Source organism: Aspergillus viridinutans (assembly GCF_018404265.1).
Source record: "Aspergillus viridinutans IFM 47045 DNA, scaffold_1, whole genome shotgun sequence".
NCBI classification, from domain to species: Eukaryota; Fungi; Ascomycota; class Eurotiomycetes; order Eurotiales; family Aspergillaceae; genus Aspergillus; species Aspergillus viridinutans.
In genome coordinates, this window is record NW_025091217.1 from 4532305 (window position 1) to 4558619 (window position 26315).

Here is a 26315-nt window from a genome sequence, read left to right on the forward strand (position 1 = left end):
ACCATTTTCCCCCCATTTCCAGTTTTCAACACACATCAGCGTCGAAAGAGTTCAATGGCGCCCCTCCCCGCGATGGGGGGCCCAGTCCCGGAGGGTCCAGCCGAAGGTCTATAAATATACTTTTCTGTAGGGGAGAAGGGGTGATCTGCGGATCGCTAACCGCTTCGGGGTGCTCTAGCTTTTGAGGTCAGGTGAGTTGTTGGGCTTTGAGGGTTTTTGATTGGTGGGCTTGGTTGGGGTTCGGTTAGGTGGTGTAACTGACTAAGGTCGGCGGTGAGTCGGATCCGAGGGCCGACTGGCGGCTAGCTAGATTTGGTTTGTTTGGGTGGGTACGGACTAAGAGGGTCGGAGTATGGGAAGGGGCGAAGAAAGGTGGATCTTATGTTCAGCTAGAGTATTATAGAGATATGCCTCTGCTCGCTGGTAGGGTTGATAGGAAGTTCGGCAGAGTGGAATCGGAGATAGCAGTGGCCGGATCTTATGTTCTTGGAGTATATGGAGCAGGGCCCTTCGAGGCAATGCAATGTCAAAATACATGATCTACAGAAATACTCCGTTTTCAAGATCAGAATTCATCTTGAATATTGCCGATTAGTCAATACAGATTAGTAACGGGAAGTACGTACTCTGTACATCACACAGCTCGAACGGAACAGTCAATGCCCCTCTGGCGCAGATCACCGTCAATATTCCGAATTTCCTTGACATAATATGGCTGCCGGGGCAGCTGCAGTTTCCACCGGTTCTTCAAGTTCAGCTCACTCAACGGCTCCAGAAACACAGGGATCTTCTCCACCGGTTCGCAGAACCAGTTCCCCATCAGCTGCAGCGTGAACGACTGCAGCCCTTTCATCCGCGTCAGGGCGCGGCAGGTCTCGACCCACTGCTGGCGTCCAGCGGAGAAATAGACCGTCTTGACCGGGTCTTTACTGGGGAGCCAGTGGCCTGGGAATGCCCAGCGCAGTTCGACTGCACGAATACAGTCCCAGAAGTCGGCGGGGATGGTTGGACGGAGATATGTTAGGGACCAGGTATTGCTGAACTCAAAGATGTTGAGGGTGTACAACAGATGGATCGACTCGCAGTAGCTGATGTTTCGAATCAGATGAATCTGGCCGGGAGAAAGGGGACCGCACGGCACCATCGTCTTCCCACGAATGACATTACTTACATCAGTTTACAGGTCAACGCGAGAGACAGCAGTTGAGTCTTGCGCCTGGCCTCGTCATCTTTGGCCAGCTGCGGCACATTGCCGCGGCAGATATCGCAGGTCTCGGCAAGCGAACATACGATGTGACCCATCCGGAGGTTCGGCCGCTGGATAATATGTATACGCATCCCACCCAAGACCATCTCCCAGATCAGAAGGCGCAGCTCAGGCGCGAGTTTTATCAGTAGCGAGCAGTCAGGCTGAAATATCCATTCCAGCCGTGTGTCGGTCTGCTTCTGGGACTGGCTTCGTCCGGCGAGGACACTGTGCCTTCTCGATCTGGGTAGGGCTGCTGGCTTGTTGTCTAGATGACTCAGTCAGTCATGCGCTGCATGATACTGCTTTGAACTCTGAGGTACATTCCGCACGAGGAGGGATTTGCAAGTATGGATCCAGGCTACAAAAGATACATCTCGACTTACTTTGATACCGCTGGGCCAGCACATCCTCCCAGGAGAAAACGCCCTGCTTGATCCTCGCCATGACCGAGTCGACACCCCAAATACCAATATATATACCTCTTCAAAGTTAAATAGACCAACGCTCTCGTCACCGCCAATCTAACTCAGCTCAGCCCCACACAGCATCTTAACAGACCATGATGGGCTCCGTGGTTTCAATATAGAATAATGATAGCAGGTATACTTTGAGCGATTCGGCCCTTTGCTGTAATCTTTTCAGACGCGAGTAGCTAACACGGGAGATGTTATGGATAAAAGGAGGAATGAATCACGCGATATCCGAACGTCGGGTCATAAGTGGCTGGTGGGGGAGGGGAAACCGATAGTAAGCGCGTCAGGAGTAGCGGTCGAGTCAATGTTATCCGGTTCGAAAACTGAAAGTCTCATAGTGTAAGTAGAGGAATTGAAGATCAGAAATAGATGAAGTGTCGGTGAAGAAGTATAGGATGGACAAAGGGGCATTGGATCTAAATAGAGGAAGGGGGAGATAACGGTATGATTCACTGATAAGATCCTTAAAGAGTCTACGAGTACGGACAGAAGTCCTTATCGGGGACTCTCGGCGTCAGGCCCAACGCCCGATGAGTTCCGACATGATAGATATCAAAACGTAGTAACAACAGTTCAATATACTTGACAAACTGATCGCATCTCAATTGTGCTGGAAACTTGAGGGTCGCATTTGTCCACAATCCATATTCCATACTCCTGTAAGGCCCTCTCAACAATTCAATATACTTTTATCCGCGTCGGAGTAAAATCCAGGAGTCTCTCAGAGCAGTTGCTAACAATATCCGACTACTACGACTACTACGGAGAAAGACAAGGGAACAGATTCTTTTTCGCGATGCCAGCATTCGATTTCAAAACAATAACTGTTCGTGGTATCATGGTCATGAGTTGCACTTCGTAAGCGAATGACGAATCCCTCCCTACAGATCCCTAGTTATGCAAACGAGCGATATTTAATGCAAGCATTTGGCCAGCAAAGTCAACAAGAGGTAACGACTGAGCCCTACCCTCCCTTGTAATGAACGACCCGACGACTTGTCTGGCACAAAGGAAACGAAAGTCTGGAACTCTGAGAGTTGCATGCCTACTGAGCCGTGGCGCTAGGGCTAGCAAGTCCTAGAGTGTTAGTCGGACATGGTACTGTCAGTCCCTGATTCAGCATCGACAGTCCCGCTGATTGGAGTTTGTCAATGGTCTTCTCCGGCGGCACGGTGCCCACATAGGCGTTAAAGTTGTAGATGCCGCAGATGCAGCTGTTGACAATGTCTTTCAGACTCGTGTCGGACATGACGGTTTGCCCACTGCGCAGGAGCGAAAACTGCTGTTTGCCGATGCCCATTGGTGCCGCAAAGGCGCTGGCCCCGGCCTGTGCTTGGAATGTCTCGCTGCCGCTCCCTGAAGTGACCTGAACAGTAGCGGGTGACGTGAGCAATGAGACAACAAACACCTCATCGCTCATCGTCTCATACCCGTTTGGTCGTCCGCGGAAGAAGTTTCCACTTGAGTTGTTCGGATTTCCCTGCATAGTAGTGTCCGTTGAGTCGCAATTGATGTCTTTAGGTGTTGGTCTATACCAGTAGATCAACTTGTCTTCGGTGATGTAATTGTTGACGGACTTTTCGCCGGCCTTGTAAGCGGCGATGAAAGGTTTTGACATTTCCAGCCATCCATTGTGCGGCCTTGAAGAAGCTGTCAGCGCTATACTTGGCGACAATGGTTGCAATCACCTACATATCCATCACCCATTTGGAGGCCCCGTCATCCGTATGAGGCGAGGACAATGGTCCAATGTAGTGTGACTCTCCATAGTCATTCCAGGTAACTATCTCCACGAACCGTGGCCCGAGATTCAGGATCTCTTGCCATCTGTCATACCAGAGCAGATCCGAAGGAAAGACCCAATTCTTGCTATAGGGAACCTCGCCGCCGAAATGGGTTGAGAACCAACCCGAGACAGCTGATTTTCTGTGAGCCAAAGTCAAAGGTTCAGAACTTCAAAGACTCACGTGCAACATATGGCTTTCCATTTAGGGCTGCGATGTATTTACTGTCGCCTTCTGCAACGCTCACATTATGACCTGGTGTTGGGGCTTTGTTGTTGTCATTGTTAGGCCAAGCCATCCAATTAAGTGCACCTTGGATAGCATTAAAGTCTCCCACTCCTGGATGAAAATTCGGCGCGAAGAACACTTCGGTGCCAGCGGCGGAGTTCAGGGCAGGGATATCGAGGCCGTCACCGGCAAATGAGGAGGCAAAGACCTTACCATCTACCATGAGCTGTGCCGGTAGACTGGCATATTGTCTGATCTTCTGTCCCACGGCAGTGGCTTGTCCGGTGTTGTACCAATTGAAATCAAATGAGATGAAAACTTTCATGTTGTTTCTTGCGGCAGATTCGTAGGCAAAATTGAGCTGCGTATCAGTGTATGGATCCACGCCAATATTCAAAGCGAATGCATCTATTCCCAATGCTTTCGCACGTTGCATATCATCATCATAATCCGCGGCGCTCTGGCGGTTGCTAGTTATGCCGATCTAGAGTGTAGTCAAATGTCAGTCACTTGCTTCCGACTCGGCCTAGATGGGTTCTTGACTTACCATAAAATGACAGAACACAAGTCTGTCGGTGGCACTGGCCGCGGTAGGAACATCACTTGAAAGGGCCTTTGGCATCGGAATGGCAGTTGCCAATGCCAACAGCCCAGCGAGGATAAAGGAGAGTGATTTGAGAAGCATCATCTGCTGACAATCAGTCCTTGCTTGGGATCAAATGCAGCAAAGCAAACGCGTGCTTCATCGTGGTATGACCGACCATGATAGTATTGAAGGAACGGACTTAATGAGCTAAATGATTGCAACAGGCCGAAAGGAATGAGGGTTTCGAAGAAGCCGGATTTGGCTGTGTGCTAGTTTGTCGACATGTTCTGAGAGCAGATAGGTCTGGAGTAATGGCCTTTTTGTATTCAGAACAAGAATGTAAAGTCAACTCTCACTGGCCATTCTGAAGGTCCATATTACGGTTGCAGTGTGCTCAGCAGAGATCTCTGATATTTCGTTCTGAAGTTATCATTGGTCTGAAAACAAGCCTCAGGACCGTAGCAGCGTCTCATCATGAGGCCAATGATTGTAACGGTATCACACAAATCTTGTCAAGACAGTCTTCCTGAGATTAAGGGTCCTGTCTCAAATGTTTAGGGCAGCCCCAATGGTCGGGTTCATTTTGGCGCCGAGACATGATGGAGGAGCCGTTCCAGTCAGAAACTGAAAATCAGTCAGGTTTCAGCAAAGGCCACGGGAACATTAGAGTCAAACGACGGCATCATCTGGGATAAGAGAAGCTTAAAGCTTGTTGTACGATCCGTGCATGACTTGATTGAGACTAGAAGCTTGAGAGATTCTCATTCTTAGAATGATTCGGATAGCCCCGATTGGACCCTAAGAGGGTTGAGGACGCGAGAGCCGAACACTTCAAACAAAGGTCACCTGTCTCCAATATCGTCATTGTCGGTATTCATCCGAACGATCAGATTTCCTGATTACTTTGATGATGTGAAACGCATGGTTCGTCTTCGCTTTTTCGAGCCTCATAGTGGGGATGGCAAAGCACAACGAAAGCCGAAACAGTGCCTAGTCAAGCTGTATAACGGCATATGCCGGACACCATGTTACAACTTATGCCATCAACAAGCTCCTGTAACCCTGAGAAGCCATGAATCCAAGGTCAAGTTTACGGGGTAGCATTCCTGGCCGGTCAGCCACACGATCTCATCACCGGACGTACGGAATCTATGTGGTCGTGGGCTAGTTGGGTTATGATTGGGGACGGGCGGGCTCCGAACATATCCCATATGCTCTTAAACTGGAAGACTGCAGTTGTAAGGCTTGCTGTCGGTAAATGCAGCACTCGAAGCACTTGGTAGTTTTAGATGTGGCGCGATGGCTTGCGACCTTATTCGAACCACTGATGCACTGCGTTTTTTTATCTGTGTAACGCGAAGTTGAATATTCAAACCCGTGTGATGTCGACATGGTCCCAATTGTCTCTTATTGGAGTCGCTGAGAAACACGCGGATAGTGAATCTTAGGATCATTGTAACGATTCTTGAGCTGCCATCCCTGTCTTCAGTTGCATCTAAAGCCAGGGATCGGCGAAGTAGATGAAGACGAGCTGTAACAGTTCAAACGGCACGCAGCTATAGGCCCGTTGGAAGGGAAGTTTTCATGTCCATTCAGAACATGTGTCACTGAATGCGCAGCTCTAGCGCCGTCCATGGTGTTACTGTTTCATGTCTGCGAGTATGCATCATTGGATTATGTGAAGGCGTACGGGGTTGTACTAAGAGGATCGGGACATCGCATATAATGGCTCAAGACGAGTTGCATCATACCATAAGATAAACAAATCATAGACTACTTATCCTTAATGTCTAACTGTGTAAGCAACCTAGGTAACTCCCTCCGTAAGCGCTCAGGGGTAGAAGTCAAGGACAAGGACGGCTTTCTACAAGACAGCAAAGGCAGAGACATAGCTCACGGAGCTGTCGGTCACATCAACTGCATCCGAGCTACGCTCATACCGAATGAAACGGAACGCGCCCTTCTTCCCGTCCTCCTGGGTCTTGCTTGCTTCAATCGCGGCCATGATCACCCCAATGGGATGACGGCCGCATACCGTATTACCTGTTCTTTGTATGGCATCAAGAAAATTCTCGGTCTCGCCTGTAGCTATGGCAGCCATAGTTGCGATATCGAAAGCAGAAATGCTCTCGTGAATCGCTGGCTCACGACTGTGAATTCGGTCTCTCCGCTGGAGGGAGTGGCCCGCTKACACCTGCTCAATTTTTTCTTCAAACTCATCCAGGTCGTCGCTCGGCTGAGGCAGAGCATCGGCGGAAAGAGGAAGCTTCGGCCCAGGCTTGAGAGCTTGGGGGACGTAGTATGTGTAGCTGAAGCGAAGGCCCCAGTGGCAGAAATCTGAGCTAATCACAAACACATTGGAAGGATCTTCCAAGTAAGGAGCAAGTAAGGCACCAAAGGCTTGCTCTGTGGACACAGAAGTGCTTCCGACCAAAATTGGTACCAGGGGCGGATATTGAGATGTCCGCTTGGTGGGATGTTGTAGTTGTAGCAGACGGTGGATATAGGGCAGATGAAGCTCAATACTGTGTTCATCCTCGTCGATCGACCGGGTCATAGTTGTGAAACTGACTGTTGACCCATTCGGTTTAACTGCTTTCGTCGAAAGAAGCTGAGCGATAAGCTCTGTGTCAAGCGGTAGAGGCTCGTCCGAAAGCGGGGTGTAGTAGGACGTAAGCTGAGGGAGAGCGAGTGTCGAGAGATAGTGGTGATGCGATGGGCCGAGCACAAAAATCCGCTTCCTGGTCTCAATCAGTCAGCAAACAACAACAGCAAGCAATGAGCAGGGCCGTTTCCTCACGCCTCGGACAAGTCCAGAGCTTTGTATGCATAAGCTGCACATGGTCCTGAGTAGGCATAGCCCGCGTGACTGGATCATCAGCACCAACTCCCGAGAACGATACTTTTTTTATCCAGTTCTCTATGATACATACGGGGCAATGATAACTCGGGAGCCAGGTACGGGCAAGGAGCCGATTCCCTCGATTTCGTTGGGAACTTGAGCGAGCCACTGGTCCAGTTGGCGGGTCAAAGTGCTTCGGTTGTCAGAGTACCATGAGCCTGCGTGGGAGGACTCTCTGGACTGCATAATGTCTGCTTTTCCTTCTTGATACTGAAAAATCTTCGCATATATCCTGGAGACTGCAATGCTAATGTCTTCAATTATTGTTGAGTAAGTTGGGGAAGCATCGTCCATGGAGGCGGGGAAGCGGGACATCGTCATAGTGGAGTCCAGCTGTTAACACTACTAGAGCTTACGGCCTGGGTAGGTAATAGACTAATAAACAGAGAGTACCTGAGTCCCGAAGTAAGGTTACCTCAAATAAAATGCACCATCACCAATATCTCCAATTCCCTCCGCCAGATCCTTTTAGCCAACAGTTATCCCTTACACCGATGCCTAGTAATATTATTTTAGCGTGGAATCTGTGTGGCTGATTTGACGTTCAACCTGCTAATCTGATTAGCCAGAGTAGATCCACTTACCCTTTTAGGTAAGCTAACTGGCAGAAAAATTTTGGATTCACTATAGCTATATCCACCCCCCTTATCTCCTCCTAAAGATAGCATTCTAACTATAGATATTAGCCTCCTACTTTGCAAGCCAGATACACAGATTACTACTATTAATAATGAATCTACTGTTAAAGATGAATCTACTGTCAAAGATGAAGCACTGCTAGCTAAGAAATAAAAGATTATATATAAGGAGAAGGAAGAAGAGGTGGAATTAATTCTTAGTAAGATTCCTGATATTAAAGATATTAAATTTAATCTAATCTAGTCTATCTAGATGAGTAAGCCTTAAGGGCTAATACTATAGCTTCCTAGTAGTATTAATACTTAAAAGCCACTTAATCTATTTAATCTCTTCTTTACTAATGGACTTTGGGATGCTATAGTAAGAAATATAAATATCTATACTAACTATAAATAATTTAGAATCTCTGCCTTAGATACTTAGCCTTAGACCCCTACACATATAAATGAGATATGTGTCTTTATAGGGATTCTTTGTAGCGGGCAGGGCCCGCTGAGTGCTCGAGCCTACTAGGCACTCGCAATCTGCCTTAGGCACCAACAAACTCTTATCCAGCAAGGACACCAGCAGTCATATGACCCTCATAGCAATCAATGTAGTAATCAATCTAGTCACATGATCTTATCTACCATTCACACACTCCTTTTTATATTCAGCCGTCACAGCCCTAGTTAGAACCCTTCAGCAATTTCTTACCATCCAAATCTAGGTTATAGATTTATAAGGCTTCTAGCCCATAACATTAGAAATCGCTCGCTACTAGATAGTCAGACAGAACCAGACAAACCAGACAAACCAGACGAACCAGACAAACTAGACAAACCAGACAAACCAGACAAACCAGACAAACCAGACAAACCAGACGAACCAGACGAACCAGTCAAATCAGATAGTCAGACAGAACCAGTAAGAGATAGCTAAACCATAGAACTAGCTAAGCAGAACTAGACAAAACAGTTAGATATCTATAATAGCTAAAATAGATAATATAGATAGCATAGATAGTATAAACTATAATAATATATTATCATAGATGTTAACATTGTAGCAGGCAGGGCCCGCTGAGTGCTCAAGCCTACTAGGCACTCACAATCTGCCTTAGGCACTAATGAACTCTTATCTAGTAAGGACACCAGCAGTCACATGACCCTTATAGTAATTAATATAGTAATTAATCTAATTACATAATCTTATCTACTATTTATACACTCCTTTTTATGTTCAGCCGTCACAGCCCTAGTTAGAACCCTTTAGTGATTTCTTACCATCCAAATCTAGGTTATAGATTTATAAGGCTTCTAGCCTATAATATTAGAAATTGCTCGCTATTAGATAGTCAGACAGAACTAGATGAACCAGATGAACCAGATGAACTAGATAAACCAGATAAACCAGATGAACTAGATGAACCAGATAAACTAGTTAAATTAGATAGTTAGATAGAACTAGTGAGAGACAGCTAAACTATAGAACCAGCTAAGCAGAACTAGATAAAATAGTTAGATATCTATAATAGCTAAAATAGATAATATAGATAGCATAGACAGTATAAACTATAATAATATATTATTATAGATATTAACATCACCAGAAGGACTGAGTAAAGGATATATATAGTAATAGAATACTATATAGATAGACCCTATAGCCTAAATAGCCTAGTAGTTATAAGAGATTATAGATTAAATAGCTTAAATAGAGATATAGTAGATAGCTACTACTCCCTAGATAGATACTACTTCTATAGCAGTAATACCTACTACTTAGATAACTTCTATAATATCTACTTCCACTACTACACCTATAAATAAACTAGTAAGAAGGCCTAAACCAATTCTATCTAACCCTAACTAATTTAATAGTATTAATAAGGCTATATATAATATCTTCTATTCTAACTTACTATAGAAGCTAGAAGTTAACTACTTTATATTTAGTAGTTACTATAACTATATATAGTATATCTTTACTAGGCTTAAGGACTAGGCTATAACTATAATAAGCTCTTAGATAGACTAGTATACCTAGAACTATACTATAATAGGAGCTAATCTAGATTATATAATTAGCTAGCTTAACCTTATATTCTAGGATAGGAATTATTCTAAGAAAACTATAGAAGAACTATACTACCTATAATAGGGTAATTATCTCTTTTATAATATATTAATAGACTTTAACTAGCTACTAATAGAAGCAGGAGGTTATAGTTAAACTAATAATATAAAATAAACCTTTATTAATAGCACCCTAAATATAGAAATATAAATATAACTCTTTAGTATAGCTAAGGAAGTAAGTTTTAAAGGATATTACTAGTAGTTATAAATAATTATAGATTAAATTAAAGCTTTCTATATATAGGGAGCAGCTTAAGCTAAATAATATAGAAGAAATATATAGACTATAAATTATAGCTATATTACTTATATTTCTATACCCTTAATAAACCTAGTCTTAAGTACACTAAGCCCTAGTAATCCTATAGATTAGGAACTAACTACTATAACTTTAGTTTACCAGCATTAATATATAAAATAGGTTAATAAAGCTAAATAATCTTATTATTAGACTAAGGGTAGATACTTATACTATAAGGCCTCTAACTATATAATTAAGGAATACTAGTACCTCAGGGCTATCTCTCTATAGAATAAAGGGGGGAACTAGCCCTATATTACTTAGGCTATAGGGCCTATACTTAAAGATAAAGAAGGTAAATAGTCCCTAGGACCTACTAATAAAGATAGTAAGCTAGAAAACTAGTTACTTCTATAAAAAGACTCTTATAGGGGCCTATTAAATAATTAATATAACTAAAAAGCTAGCATTACCTATACCCTAAAGAAGATATACTTATTAATTATAGAAAGTTTTAATAGGCTATTAGATTTAATACCCCTAAATTTATTATATCTAGAATTATTAATAAAGAATATAATTATAGAATTCTATCTAATACTAGATATATATCTTATATAGTTATAGCTAAACACTTTGCCTAGAAGCTATAACTAGAGTAGATTAAGATTAAACCTATTTATCTTAAGAACTATACTAGTATAATAGAAAGTATTATCTTAACTATTACCTACTTCTTACTAGATATTAGCAGCAACTATTAATATATTATCTATATATATATAGTACTAAAGTTAGGAGATAGAACTAACCTAATCTTAGGGACCCTATAGATAGTAGACTAGAGAGTAGTTATTAAAGTAGAGAGACCCTAGTTATAATTTACTAATAGCTTTACTATTAAAAGTATTAAGAATAAGCTAAAACTAGTAGTAAAGTAGATTAGTATATAAGGGTTTATAGTCTATAACTAGTAGTATAAGAAAGATAAGACTATATAAATCTTTACTACTAGTATTAAGGATATTAAGAAGGCCTTATAGATTAAGAAGTATACTAATCTAGCTATAAAGCTTCTAGCTTACTACTATAAGTTCCTAGAAGTATTTAATAGGGAGAAGGCTAATAAGCTATTATTATACTATCTAAGAGTAGACTATTAAATTAAGCTAGTTAAAAATAAGAAGAGTAAGATAATAAAGCCCCTATAGAGACCTTTATATAGTATATCTTATAGAGAACTACTAGTACTATAGAAGATATTAATAGAGCTACTTAAGAAGGGCTTTATCTATATAAGTAGCTTAGCTATTATAGCATCTATACTATTTACTTATAAACTAAGGGGTAGACTATAATTCTATATTAATTACTATATACTAAATATAATTACTAAGAAAGACTATTATCTACTTCTATTAATTAATAAGACCCTAAAGCACATCTCTAAGGCTAAGTAGTTTACTAAACTAGATATAATTACTATATTCTATAAGATTTATATCACCCCTAGGGATAAGTAGCTAATAGTATTCTATATATAATTTAGCCTATTTAAATAGCTTATTACCCTCTTTAGTATAGTAAATATACTAAGTACCTTCTAATAATATATAAACTAGACCCTCTAAGACTTCCTAGATGAATTCACCTCTATATATATAGATAATATACTAATCTTTACTAATAGCTTATTAATTAAGTATTAATAGTATGTCTAGTAGGTGCTAGAGTATTTAAAGAATATAGGGCTATAACTAGATATTAATAAATATAAATTTAAGGTAAAAAGTATAAAGTATCTTAGATTTATTATTAAAGCTAGTAAGAGAGTATAGATAGACTCTATTAAGATAAAGATTATACTAGAATAGTAGGTACTAACCTTAGTATATAATATATAATTATTCTTAGGCTTTATAAACTTCTATTAATAGTTTATATAGGACTTCTTAGATATAATATAACTATTAATAGTATTAATATATAAGAGGGCCTCTTTCCTATAGAGAGATAAGTAAGTAAAGGCCTTTAAGCTACTTAAGAAGATATTTATTATAGCTCTAATCCTTATATAGTTTAACCCTAATAGGAGAATAGTAATAGAGATAGATATATTAAACTAGGTAACTAAAGCTACTATATCCTAGTATAATAATAATAGTATACTAAGGCTAATTACCTATATCTCTAAGAAGAATATACTAGCAGAGTATAACTATAAGATCTATAATAAAGAGTTACTAGCTATTATTAATACTCTTAAGGAGTAGGAGTTAGAATTAATTAGCTTATTATAATTTAAGCTTATTATAGACTACTATAATCTTAAGTACTTTAAGATAGTCTATAGACTTAATAAATAGTAGATATATTAATTATATATCTTAAGCTAATTTAACTATAAGATATACTACTAGCCTAGAAAGCTAGCTACTTAGTCTAATACCCTCTTATAGAGGGAGTAAGATATACTATAAAATAAGGATAATAATAGGCTTAAGGTATATAACTACTACTTAGTTCTATTAAAGATTATTACTAGCTAAATATAGGTAAAAGTATTTTATACCTATAAAGTAGTATCTAATCTAGATATAAGATTATTAGATAAATATAATAATTAATATATTAAGTAGTCCTATTATATAGTTTCTAGTATAATATCTATAGATAGAGTACCCTTACCCCTAGAGAAATACTAGAAGGAGGCCACACTGAATAATATAAATCTATAAGAGATATATTAGGTAGTAAAGAAAGGGGCTATATAATTTCTAAAAGAGTTATATATTTAAGTATTAATTACTAAATATTTAATATTACTAGATAGTTATCTACTATACTAGGACTATAAATAGGTCCCTAATTTAGAGCCTCTATAAATAAGGATTCTATAAGAGATATATAATTTAGTATTAATAGGCTACTCTAGAAAGAATATACTATACTTAATAATTACCTAGAACTTCTACTAGCCAGAGCTCTCTATAGATATTTAATAATTTATATAGAACTATAATAAGTACAGTGCTAACTATATATAGTATAAATAATATTAGAGATTGCTTAAGCTATTACTAATCCTAGATTATAAGTAGTATAAGATTACTATTAATTTTATTATAAAGCTACCTACTTCTAATAGCTATAAGGATATTATAGTAATTAGTAATAGACTTAGAAAGGGCATGATCTTAGTGCCCTATAAGTAAATAGACTCTAAGATAGTTATCTAACTATTAATTAATTAGTTTATTAGATATTATAGTATTCCTAGCATAATTATATTAGACTATAGTCTATAGTTTATTAGTTAGTTCTGGGAGTACTTCTATAAATAACTAGATATCTAATAATATCTCTTAATAGCCTTCCACCTATAGATAGATAGGTAGATTAAGTAAATAAATATAATATTAGAGGCCTACCTTAGGAACTTCTATAACTATACTTAGACTAATTAGAAATTATTACTATTAATAGCCTAATTAGTAATTAATAGCTAAGATACTATAAGTATAGGAGTTAGCCTATTCTTCCTAGACTATAGATATAATATTAAGCTACTAGAGATTAAAGAGCTAGACTATAAGGTAGCTACTATCTATATAGCTTATTTATTAAAAATAAAAGTTAAAGTAATTATAATAAAGATAAAGAAAGCTATTAATATAGTATAATTAGAACTAGCTATAGCCTAGTAATATTAGAAAGAGTATTTAAACTACTTCTACTTAGTAGCCCTATAATATACTATAAAATTAAAAGTATAGTTAAACCTATAGAATATTTAAATAGATTATCTAAGCTAGAAGCTTAATATATAGTATATAAAGTTTATAGTGCTTAAAGCTATTAGGTTATATACTTACTAATTAGATATATTACTAAATATATATAATATATTCTATATTAGTCTACTATGCCCTACTGCCAGTAATCCATTCCTAAGCTAGTTAAATAGTAATTATTAGCTACTAGTAACCCTAGTAGATAGTAAATCAGAGTACATAGTTAAGGAGATCTTATAGGAATATAAGAAATAGATTAACTAAGGCTATTATAAAGAGTATCTTATTAAATAGATAGGCTATAAGCAGCCTATATAGGAACTAGTTATTAATCTTACTAATATAACAGTACTTAATATATAGGAGAGCTACTAACCTCCTTTAGAAGGGGAGGGGGATAGTATAATAGGTAGGGCCTGCTAAGTACTTAAGCCTACTAGGTACTTATAATCTACCTTAGGCACTAATAAACTCTTATCTAGTAAGGACACTAGTAGTTATATAACCCTTATAGTAATTAATATAGTAATTAATCTAGTTATATAATCTTATCCACTATTTATATACTCCTTTTTATGTTCAGCTGTCACAGCCCTAGTTAGAACCCTTCAGCAATTTCTTACCATCCAAATCTAGGTCATAGATTTATAAGGCTTCTAGCCCGTGACACCTAGTGCCTCTATATAAATTATATATAGCAGTAAGGTACTACTAGTCAATAGATTTTAAGAGTAAGCCTTACTATCTAGAATTATAAGGCCTGTAAGGAGCCTATCTGCCTACCTGATTTAAAATGTTTGTGCTGGAAGGATTTCCATAGTTAGGTTGATAGTAAAAGTTCAAATTAATCTACTGTTACTGATTACATATATTTTTGTATGGTAGAGGTAACAGGTTTTGAATTCTAGATTTCTATAAGGAGACAGTAAAGCGGTAAGGAATCTATCTAATCAGACTTATGTAATATATCTAGCCAATTAGATCAGCCGCACGGATTCCACGCTAAAATAATATTACTAGGCATTGGTGTAAGGGATAGTCACAGTGGTTGCCCACGCCACCAGATAATTGATTCCTCTGGCTGCCTGTCATTGGATGGGAAACATGGGACTGCCTGGATTGGCATACAATCTCCAGTTGCCCGCCCATATCCTCACATCTGCCAGTTACAAATTGCCATCGATATTTCACTCTGCTTGGTATAGACCTTGCACACGGGACGCGCTGCAATTTCACCTAGTGCTTGCACGTCCGATCTTTGAACAATGTAGCAGTATCCAACACTGTGCCATTCCGACTTGCCACAAACTCATGTGTCAAGTGCGAGCAATTGTGGAATGTCAATTTGCTCCATCCATATGCTGTATCCTGTGCATAGCGGGAGTAGCTCTGGAGAGGACGGACCAGTGAATCTAGTCCATCATAATGACCTGCAGCTCCATTGGTAATGTACCAGGGAGCAGTGGGATTATTCAACTCGTTCGGATCAGCGTTGAAGTTGGCAACTGGGGCATTCCGCTCGTAGTAGTGGGTATGGCCAGACAGGACCAAGTCGACATTGTACTTCAAAAACAAGGGTTCCCAAACCTCGCGGCAGTTCTCGCAAATGGTGCCACTCTGGTTCTTACCGCTAACATACCAGGGTCTGTGGCCGGCTGAATAGACATTCACTATTAGTACTCAAATCATGCGGTCAAGTACTCGGTCTGCACATACCAACAACAACCCATGGAGTCTTAGCCCGATCAACAGAGGCCAGGTCTTTTTCAAGCCAGTTAAGTTGCTGATCATAAAGGCCGAAGGGACCACTGTCTTCGCCCTCAGCTCCATTAGGCTCATCAGGACTGACTATCCCATGACCAAGATCTGTTTCAGTGTCAAGTTGGATGTAGTGGACCATCCCGTTGTCAAATGAGTACCAGAAATTCTCCACACCACCAGACTGACTGCTGGGCATGCGGAAGTGGTTTCGGAATCCGGTAAAGTTAGTCTGGCCAGGCATACAGATGCCCACATTGTAGGTGATGTTGTGGACACTATCAGTGGTGCCACCATTGTCGCCTACGGTGGCCGGTTAGCAGATGATTAAAAATATTTATTCCACAGGGAAATGCATACAGTTAGCCTCATGATTACCAGGTCCAACCATATACGGCTTGTGAGCAGTAATAACTGACAGTTCGTCGTAGTACTGGTTCAGCAGGCTCTCATACACCTTAGCACCATCGGCTATGGTGGTGTTAGGAAGGAAGCCCTGGATCTCCTCCTTGAGCCAGTAGTCAGCGTACGCAATGTCGCCAGCTGAGAGATGTTAGATTTTTGCTCAGTAGACGTGACTTCTGAGAAGACTTACGGTGCCAGAGGAAGTCAGCGTTGACTCCTTGGGCCAGTAAGGATTGGATTGTATTGTTATCGTTAGGGCCAAGAGGATTGTGAGCCCCCTTTCCAACACTTGTGGTGAGACCCATGGCACCCATAAGACCCATATCAACCGCGACCGCGACGGTGTAAGGGGTCTGATCACCGGCCTGACGGCTAGTCTTGAAGGTGTAGGGAGTAGTCGCATTGCTATGCTCAGGCAGATAGTAGTACAGTGTATCAGCTTCCAACCCGGCTATTGAGACATGGTTGTTGTAAGTCGTGGAAGTGGGATAGGTGACGGAGACGTTAGAGGAGACACATTGATTTAGATGCTTGGGACTGCGCCCAAAGCAAACTGTTGGATGAGGCAACTGCGAGTAGGTGTTCCAGCTGACAGTCATGCCGTGTGGTCCGGCATATGCCAGACGAAGTTGCATGGGATAGGTTCCATCCTGCTGGGTGGTAGGAGCCGCGATAGAGCCGGTGAAGAGAGTGGACGCTGCGATGGCAGCCAAAATGGAAGACGCAATACCATCCATTGTAGTACAATTGTGAGATGTTTTGATTGAGGAATAACGAGCATGAAAAGTCTTATTCCCGATTATATATAGGCTACTCGAAACTTTTTCAGGTAATTTTAAATTGCCCTATAGTCCCAGCGATGAGTTCTATATCATTTGAATATATTATTTAGCACGTGCAAATAATGCGCTTACATTATTGGTTTAGATTCTAACCGGGACAGGGGTATTTCCCGAATCAGGCTAATAGCACTAGTCAAAGCTTAAACAGTTCAGTCATAGACTCACAGTAGGAAGACATTGGTTTTTGATTACACATCCTGAGACCCTTTACAGCCGATCTCTATATGTAATATTAGGCATAACTCGGCGTGAAATCAATGGCCTAACCATGAGAAATCACATCCTTGTCTTGAGCTGGTCGGAGGACCCGCAAGCACCTGGCTTTGGAGTAATTGCGGCAGATCGGATCGAGTGACAGTGTGGCGCCAGGAATCGGGAAGCCGAAGGATCCCGGCAGTCAGTAATTGTTCTTATATAATCAACGGCATTTCAATTGCTTGACGTTCGCATTCAGTAAATAATGACGATGGATGTCCGCCATAGGACCATGGCGTTTTGACTGTTTGCTCTCTGGATTTCCATTCACTACAGATTGGACCATGTCCCACGAGCCACGGGCCAATACCATACCAGAACTGACTACACTAGATGCATCGAGGTTTGCAGCCATGGTTGTGGCTAAAACTCTGTGCGCACTGGCCTACACACTGGCCTAGTACCCTCATTAGCGTACATGAACTGGCCATACCAGGTGCTGTCTCGAGTAATAATTCAGTCAAGTTACAACTCCACCTACTTTCGGGACAAGCCCGGTCTACTGGCAAGTCGTTGCATTATTCCTTTCTTTTGTCCATATGCTGCGGTGTTCCATCAGACGTGCTTCCGAATAGCAGCCAGTCAAGGAATGTGGTGTTGTACCCATAAGACACTTGATGTATGTGAGCAAGTATGCCAAATTACGATCGACTCGACCATTGTTACAAACGCCGCTGGGAGCCTATTGAACCAGCACGATGCCACTGCAAAAGTAGGCATCCTTCCCTAATGTAGCTATTGTCGGCGAGACTCGAGGAAGGGTAGGGCACGATAGAGCATACCAGCAATGTGGATTGGACTGTCGAAAATGCAATCCAGTCTTATCCCACAATTAACAATCAAGTCCTTATATTAGTGACATTCGAAAAGGCAACCAAAATGACATCTAATATGCTTTGCCAGGAGTGCTTAATATAAAATGGACGATTGATCCCTTTTTATGGGTGAGCAGAAGCGGTTCATCTATCAGAGTATAGCACTCATTCAATTAAAGACATTGCTAGCCACAATCATAAATCTCACTACGTTGCTGGCTCTTGTGGCCTCCACGACTATAAATCGCAGCGTTTCCTACCATGCGACAGCCAGGCCCAGCTCATTCGATCAAGGACTTTAAGGACAAAATTAAAGATATGGTGCTGGCTGTTATGGGAAACCGGTCCATCGACAACGTCCTCGGAGGACAGAGGGTACGGGCCTAGACAATCCAATCAACAACACCCCTTTCAGCAGTCCGTTCGATATTATGGACCCCTCAGAAGGGGTCGCGTGAATCTAGCCTCACGACTTCGACTCTGTTACAGACGATCCTAACCATGGTATCTACGGTAACAATGCTGAGTTCTACGGGACCTATGTTCCGGACAATACGTTGATTCAATCAGGGCACCTCCTGCCCTGCAAGGCTTTGTGCAGGAGCATATTGCGTGGCATCCGTTCGCAAGCTGTACTGTAACTGGCATTCTACAGTTCCAGGGGTGATATCCACTCATTCCAGAATCTGGTCAAATACACTAACCAGCTTCTCACAGCCAACCAACCCCAACTGGGAATCTATCCACTCTGCAAACTACTGCCTGACACGTGGGAGATGTTGATGCTCTACTGTGCGTGGACCGTGAACAGTGGCCCATCATCCAATATTGAGGCCCTAGTGAACTTCTTCCAGGATGCGTACTTGGGATGACTGCCTGAATTCACATACGTCAACCCTTCTTGCGTTGGCCCTGACAGGAGCTGTGCCCCCTGGCCCTCCGCCCAGACAACTCAACCTACACCGAGAGCACCCCCTGATGGCCGCAACTACACTTTCCATTTCGACCGTCTCAGTGGGCGTGTCCCGACCTCCTGATCTCTCCATGAGTTGAGAAAGGGCTCGTGAGCTCCAGCCAAAAGCGGCATGCCGAACATAGTCCTCAGTAGCCCATAGTGGGTACAAGATTTCAGTCAGATCTAAGGTAGGACCTGATGATCTTTGATGGGCTGTGAAACAAACTGGTTTCGTAAACATCATCGACTATAACCCCGGTTCATAGCGTGTCCGCCTTTACTTTCGCCGGTTTTGATAGAGATATGTAGTAGGCAGCTTTTCTGCCTACCCCTGTCATTAGGAATTCTCATATGTCAATATTCGTTAAAAGAATGACCGGCTTGTGTTCTGATTTTGGAAATGTCTCTCCTTCCGTTAACTTATTACATTCGACTCTCTTTGCGACTCGAGGCTGTATGAGTTATTACGAAGTAAATTGTGCAACAGCTCGTGTGACTTCGGAGACCTTACATGAGGATGTGTAACTGACTTTGGACAGACAGCCAGACAAAAATTACTCAGCCCTGAAGACAATGCCTGATTTCCATCATTTTACTACCCATTTATCTTATTTTGAGTATCAATTAGTCTTTTCTTTTCTTATAATGTCACAATCTTGGGTCTTCCCTCATGGTGCCAATTAATCTCAATGTGGCCTAGCGTACATTTTTGTAACTGGCACACCAATTATGACGCGAGTTTTTGTATCGCCAGGACGCGCTGCGTAGCCAACCACTCTCAATTTCCGTGCATATGTGCTCGCGAGCAACCCCTTGCATTCCAGCCTCGTGGACACACAACTTTTCTTCTTTCTCTTCTGCGAATGAACTCGCGCTGGCGTGTGTTTCTTCGTGATACTTCTTCTCCATTGGTCTACAAGTTCGCCATTCGCAGAAGCGGCCGATTGGCAGCGCGGAGACTCTGACGACCTCGCTTTCTGGATCATTGTTTGCAGCGCACTAGAGGGCCATGTCTCTCAAACGAAAAGCTTCGTTCTCTGCGCTGTCGCCCATAAATACAGTGCCAGTTGTCGCAGGGCCGTCGCGAATGGTGGAAGATTCACCAAGACATCTTCACAGCCGAACACGGAAGCGTTTCAGAGATGATCGACCAGATGAGAAAGTGGTATATGGTAAGAACAGGCCTGGTCTTACGCTGCATATACCTCAGCCTTGTTGATTGATGGTTATAGAGAATACTCTCCGCTGGTTGTTCAATGCTCAGAAGCACCCACACGGACCTGCTCCGCCGGTCATTCAGGATGAGGATGAAGACGCAGACATGGACTCAGAACCACTACCACCATCAGAAATCACCGACCCCCGCCAACAAACCTTGCATAAATTCTTTCAAACATGTCACGCTTCCGCTTCTCTTCCCCATTCAAATGACACGGCAGACCGACAAACGCACCATACCTCACAGTCGAAGAGCATTCTCCTGCACAATTGCAATCATAGTATAGCCTCACCAGGCATGTCAAGTGAGAGCAGCTCAAGTAGCTCAGCATTACAGTTTGCGAGCGCCCATGCGGATATGGGCATGGAATCAAGTTCCGACGATTCAGGTCAAGATTCGAAGAGATGGGCTGGAGCTCTGGCGTGGGCATGATTGTCTTATCTCCTTCGAATCGGCTGTCCGTACGTATGTCACAACTGGAGCGTATCAGCGACTCCCAATACCCGCGATGATATAAACCTTCTCTTGGTTATCTGGATACCTATAACATTCGACCGGAGACACTGCTGCCATGTATCTGCCAGTTTTCCCTTCATATAGGTCTGATTGACCGCTTTCGTGCATTATCCTGATCGCTTAAGCACCCTCACTCCGGGCATTGACCGTTCATTGATCTATTCATGGAGCTGTAAGGTTGGTTTCTGCCCAAGATGCACATCTCTCTGACACCTCCAAGCCTGAATATAACCACATCATACTTATCGAAAATAAACCTAAAAGGAGTAATCAAAATCAAATGAGACGAGTAGTCTGTATTATCATATTACTTTCTTGAAGTAGAGAATTGTTTGTTGTTTACTATGAAGGTTGGTATCTATGTCTTAAAACGAACGGTGAGGTGATGTGTCACATGCGACCACACTGAGGCGGAGACCTTGAAAGCCTCAGGTTTCGCTCAACAACTGACTGACAGTCCATCGCAAACTAGCTATCCGGCACTGTCAGCCGATCGACAGTATTTGCGAAAGCCAACCAAATTCTCCTGCCCGGAAGAGCGAGCCTGAGGACCTGGTCAATCCTCTCCACTATTTCACCAATTGGCGCGTAGAACGGTCCTTCGTTATTCCTTCTTCAGCAGCCAAAACAAACCAACGTACTTCTTCCATTGGTCGAACCCACGCAGTTGAAGGTGAAACTGCTGTCTTCGCCTTGTCAGACAGTGGCGAAACATAAAATCATGGAGGAAATGCAGGCTATTCGTTATCTGGAATCGTTGATCGGACAAACATTACGGGTGCACACTACAGACACGCGCATGTTTGTAGGCACTTTCAAATGTACAGATGCGGTGAGTGCGCCATGGCCTTGTCATGTCCCGGTTCCCAGGTCTTGAAGAAAGGCACGGGCAAATATTATCATGGGAATATTACGAGCAATCGCTGACTGGGGCTGATGTCTCTCAGGAAAGAAACATTATCCTCGCGGGCACGTACGAGTATCGCTTTCCCTCCCCATCAGCCATCAGGGATGCCACGGCAAACACCAATAACGAACAAATCGAAGCAAAGCCTGAGCCGAAAAATGTCACAGTGGATATGACCAGTCGGTTTATCGGTCTTGTCGTTGTTCCTGGGCAGCATATCACGAAAATTGAACTTGAGGAAACCCCTCAACAGAGCCGTCTCCGAGACACATTGCGGAAGTCATAACACCTCTCTTTGATCAGGCATATCCGATGTTCGTGAAGTCGAGCCATACGCGGACGTTGTCTGCCACAGCTTCTCCGATTTTGACCGGCGCAAGTCGCGTGGTCAAGGCTCTACAACGAATGAAGGGGACTATGAGAGTTATGGGACCCTCGAAGGAGGGGCGTGGTGAACTGCTCTGTGCAACATTCTTGCGTATTCTGCAGCGAGGAGCTTATCGGACCTGTTGCTTGAAAACTCCTGCAGTGCACAAATCAGATATCATCGCTCGCCGCCAAGACGCCTGCAGGGTAACCAACGCAGCCTCTCGCATGATCTATATGACTACAACGTGGCTGGGAGACAGAGCAGGAGAACACTTGGCGCAGGACATATGGCTTGGCAATAGTAGCTACAGTCAGCTCAGCGCTGGCCCGGGGTGGGGTCCGAAATGGCGGTGTTCCTGCAGTGAACTGAGGAAGATTCCTATTCATTCCGTTCAATGCCCGGGACTCAAAACCTGTCGAGTCACAAAGCAACTTGCTACTGACTAGCTAGCTTTATTGATCAAGGCGACTGGCGGCATAGCTTGGTCCAGGCTTGTCTGCTTTGTATGGTCACTTTAGCTTGACTGAGCCAGGTTTAGTGGGGCGAGAATAATTCGGTGGCCCCCGAAAGCATATACATATTCACCGACCCGAGAGATACGATCAAGGGCTTCAAGCAATCATAATGCATCCAGAATGGGTATAATCGGGAGGAGCATTAGATGACTGTGATGTATAGGTAGTTATATGCTAGAGAACGGCTGACTCATACTACCCATCACATGCTCTCCAGACTGAATTCAAATCTCCCTTGTAGAATGTGTTCAGATCTTTGAGAAATCAAAGTCCAGAACGCTGGAAAAACCCGCCAAGCCAAGAGAAAAGAGGGGGAAAACGAGATCGTGTTGTCCGTGCTGAGATGTGGTCAAATTCAATTCCACACTTGCCAGTCACGAGGCGTCCAGAGGCGCTGTTGATGAGTGGCTCAGCAGTATCCGGGAGTCTAAAAGGTAGAAGTGGAAAGATGACAATGAGACATGGCTGGTGATTGGCCACCATTACCTCATTTTCTCTTCTTCGACGTGAGACAAGCAGCGGGCCTGTCAATGTGATGATGCTAATGACTTTTTTTTGATAAATGGTCGGAAATTAGTTCTCGGACAAAGGTAAACATGGAGAATCTATGGAGTAACCATGTTTGTATTCGGGATTATTTATAGAACTAGGCACGGTATCACCATCATCATCGACTTGAGGCAACTCTTCAATATGCTTTAGGCGCTCCAAACCCAGACCCGAGCTTATCCGGGCCGACAAATGATCCGGGGAATGCCACACCCGCTGCATGATCGAGACCCAAACATGACGGCCTGGAGATTGAGAAGGCGAGAGTGACAATCTGCTGCCCAGCAAATCCCAGCAAACGAAGTGGTACCTACTCCGTACTAGTACACCTATTGACCTCTTCTTCTACGCCACAATCAACTCACTTGCTACGAACAGAGAAAATTACTCTTTTTCCCTTTCTTCAGTCCGTTCTACCTTCCTCACGGCTTCAGACTCTTTTCTTCGCCTCATACTCTGTCGAGCTGTACTGCCTCATAGGCTCATATAGGTTCGTCTCGTCCTTTTGATCTGCTCCAGTCCCAGGTACCGTATCTCCGTCCATCACAGACCCCATAATGACGCAGTATTTCCCCATCCACTGCAATCCTTTCTTTCTTCCTCCCCTCCATCCTAAGGCAACTCAAAACTCATCCCGTCACGCAAATCCTCTCCAGCCACCTCCGCACACATACCATTGCCCTAGTAGTGTTTCATTGTTGGTCACCTGCCCAGTTCCCCAGTGTCCTGTCCCTCATTGCCATGCTCCGCTCATACTAACTCACATATTTCAGAAGAAGCTTCTTACCGGCGAATCGGAGCTTTCCTTCCGACCAGCTAGCTCTGTGGCTTGGACACTGTACTGTGATGCCATTCTCCTCTCGGTCGGTTCCTGCAAACTCCCCTCCTCCTTCCTTGACTTGAACGGTCGGTACAACTGCTGTGGAAATCCTCTTCCTATACCGACAATAATCGGCCGGCAAACGAACGGGAATTTCAATATTCCGCATCTGGAACTATTTCCAAGCACGCTTTGAAGGCATACTCTCCGTTCGATTCTCACAGGCGGATTTCCATCATATCTTATAACGTCAGCACCGTCGTGCAGGCCAAGACAGGCCCGAGCATCCCAGTGCGAGCACGGAACTTCGTATCGTCTTGAATAGACACGTTTCTGTGGATCTAGATATCCACGCCTTGCAGTAATGGGTCAGTCGCATTCCAAGGGCAATTCTGGCCCTGGCGACTCTCTGCAGTCCTATCCATCCTTCTCTCGCTCCGATACTAAGGAGTCTCTTCGCTCGTTTCGCGGCTCCATCCGGTCCAAGATTCGGAGTAGCGACAGTCCCAGAGGATCGACTGCAGGATTGTCGGACGATAAATCCGACGCAGCATCAGTCAAGTCGACAGCCAGTAGACGCAGTTCCACCAACCAAAGCGTCCACTCTCCCGATGATACCTCTTCTCAACCCGATGCTCCTCAGCCTCCTCCATCTCCTTCCCTGTCGAGTAGCTTGAAACGAGGCCATAAAGATGTCAATGCAATGCAGCAGAGTGGCGAGGTCGACCATGTATCCGATGTACCTCCCTCCGGGGCTGCGCCCTCGGGCCCATCGACCCAGAAAGTCGGCGAGTCGATCCTCATCAAAAGAGAGAACCAACTGAATCCTATCCTGGACTTCATCATGAATGCTCCATTAGAGACTTCTGGATCTCCAGGTATGGGAATGGGTGCTCTGAAGTCTATCGACCTTGATGACATGATCTCGAGACTTCTCGACGCCGGCTACTCTACCAAAGTCACAAAAACTGTTTGCCTTAAGAATGCGGAGATCACGGCCATTTGTTCAGCGGCACGGGAGCTCTTCCTCTCCCAGCCTGCATTGCTAGAGCTGTCGGCTCCTGTGAAAATCGTGGGCGATGTCCATGGCCAATATACAGACTTAATTCGACTTTTCGAGATGTGTGGGTTTCCTCCCGCTTCCAACTACCTCTTCCTAGGCGACTATGTCGACCGTGGCAAACAAAGCTTGGAGACGATCCTTCTCCTCCTGTGTTACAAGCTCAAGTATCCCGAGAACTTCTTCCTTCTCCGCGGTAATCATGAATGTGCCAACGTCACTCGTGTTTATGGATTCTATGATGAGTGCAAGCGGCGCTGCAACATCAAGATTTGGAAGACTTTCATCGATACATTCAACTGCCTTCCCATCGCTGCTACCGTCGCTGGCAAGATCTTTTGTGTTCATGGCGGACTGTCCCCTAGTCTCTCTCACATGGATGATATTCGGGGAATTGCAAGGCCCACTGACGTACCTGACTATGGCCTGCTTAATGATCTCCTGTGGAGCGACCCAGCAGACATGGAAGAAGATTGGGAGCCCAACGAACGCGGTGTCAGTTATTGCTTCGGTAAAAAGGTCATCATGAACTTTCTGCAGCGTCATGACTTCGACTTGGTCTGCCGCGCGCATATGGTGGTCGAGGACGGGTACGAGTTTTATCAGGACCGTATTTTAGTCACTGTCTTCTCAGCTCCTAACGTGAGTACCAAACTTTCCTTTTGCATTTCTTTTGTGAAGAATACAGTGTTTGCTGACTGGCGTCTGTAGTACTGTGGCGAGTTTGATAATTGGGGTGCCATTATGTCAGTGTCGGGGGAGTTGCTATGTAGCTTTGAGCTACTCAAACCGCTGGATTCCACTGCTTTGAAGAACCATATCAAGAAGGGCAGGAAAGAGCGGAGTAACATGTTAAGCAGTCCTGTAAGTTCACCCTTGCTTCACTTCGTTGTCGCCAAGGAAGATCACCACCTATTCGTGCAACATTGCCGAGGCGCTTGTGGTCTATTCCTTGCCTATCCGTCTCTCGTCACATCATGGAGCACAAGTCACTAATAGTTCTAGCCCGCACACGTATCGGCCCAAAGCTATTAATTGTTCCACCGATCACTCGCCAAGAAATTGGCCTTTGCAACATGCTACCGCCAAGCATCTCCGAGCCCATTTCGACCGATTGATGCCAAGTGTGACGTTTTCTCAAAAGTGCATATTCTTTCGGTATTCCTCGGAAGCGAGAAGCATTTTACGGTACGGTACAGGCTCTACGAGATCGATTTCTCGCCATCAATATCTGAGCGCCATGGTGGTCAGTTTCTGGGCTGCTCTCCTTGCTGCCCAGCAACCCTTGCGCCTTCAAATCACAGGCTACCCCG

General features: G+C 43.4%; 7 protein-coding genes across 7 annotated transcripts; 3 read left to right on the forward strand and 4 right to left on the reverse strand.

Annotated features, from left to right (window-relative positions):
* Positions 1 to 634: 634 nt before the first annotated feature.
* Positions 635 to 1693, reverse strand: Aspvir_001289 (uncharacterized protein; the record flags this gene model as incomplete). Its single annotated transcript, XM_043266415.1, has 3 exons — positions 635 to 1088; positions 1172 to 1514; positions 1633 to 1693. The coding sequence occupies 3 exons, from the start codon at positions 1691 to 1693 to the stop codon at positions 635 to 637; spliced, it is 858 nt and encodes a 285-aa protein (XP_043122350.1).
* Positions 1694 to 2767: 1074 nt separating this feature from the next.
* Aspvir_001290 (glycoside hydrolase family 71 protein) lies at positions 2768 to 4422 on the reverse strand (the record flags this gene model as incomplete). Its single annotated transcript, XM_043266416.1, has 4 exons — positions 2768 to 3362; positions 3415 to 3640; positions 3690 to 4218; positions 4282 to 4422. The coding sequence occupies 4 exons, from the start codon at positions 4420 to 4422 to the stop codon at positions 2768 to 2770; spliced, it is 1491 nt and encodes a 496-aa protein (XP_043122351.1).
* Positions 4423 to 6184: 1762 nt separating this feature from the next.
* Aspvir_001291 (protein MEMO1) lies at positions 6185 to 7537 on the reverse strand (the record flags this gene model as incomplete). The annotated part of the gene is made up of 3 exons (XM_043266417.1): positions 6185 to 7061; positions 7121 to 7189; positions 7254 to 7537. The coding sequence occupies 3 exons, from the start codon at positions 7535 to 7537 to the stop codon at positions 6185 to 6187; spliced, it is 1230 nt and encodes a 409-aa protein (XP_043122352.1).
* A 7715-nt stretch (positions 7538 to 15252) lies between these two features.
* Aspvir_001292 (purple acid phosphatase family protein) lies at positions 15253 to 16916 on the reverse strand (the record flags this gene model as incomplete). The annotated part of the gene is made up of 4 exons (XM_043266418.1): positions 15253 to 15671; positions 15733 to 16077; positions 16135 to 16317; positions 16370 to 16916. 4 exons carry the CDS (start codon positions 16914 to 16916, stop codon positions 15253 to 15255), a joined length of 1494 nt encoding a protein of 497 aa, XP_043122353.1.
* A 3139-nt stretch (positions 16917 to 20055) lies between these two features.
* Positions 20056 to 20697, forward strand: Aspvir_001293 (uncharacterized protein; the record flags this gene model as incomplete). The annotated part of the gene is made up of 2 exons (XM_043266419.1): positions 20056 to 20218; positions 20279 to 20697. 2 exons carry the CDS (start codon positions 20056 to 20058, stop codon positions 20695 to 20697), a joined length of 582 nt encoding a protein of 193 aa, XP_043122354.1.
* An 805-nt stretch (positions 20698 to 21502) lies between these two features.
* Aspvir_001294 (LSM domain-containing protein) lies at positions 21503 to 21974 on the forward strand (the record flags this gene model as incomplete). The annotated part of the gene is made up of 2 exons (XM_043266420.1): positions 21503 to 21613; positions 21729 to 21974. 2 exons carry the CDS (start codon positions 21503 to 21505, stop codon positions 21972 to 21974), a joined length of 357 nt encoding a protein of 118 aa, XP_043122355.1.
* Positions 21975 to 24306: 2332 nt separating this feature from the next.
* phzA (putative serine/threonine protein phosphatase) lies at positions 24307 to 25998 on the forward strand (the record flags this gene model as incomplete). The annotated part of the gene is made up of 2 exons (XM_043266421.1): positions 24307 to 25644; positions 25714 to 25998. The coding sequence occupies 2 exons, from the start codon at positions 24307 to 24309 to the stop codon at positions 25996 to 25998; spliced, it is 1623 nt and encodes a 540-aa protein (XP_043122356.1).
* Positions 25999 to 26315: the final 317 nt, after the last annotated feature.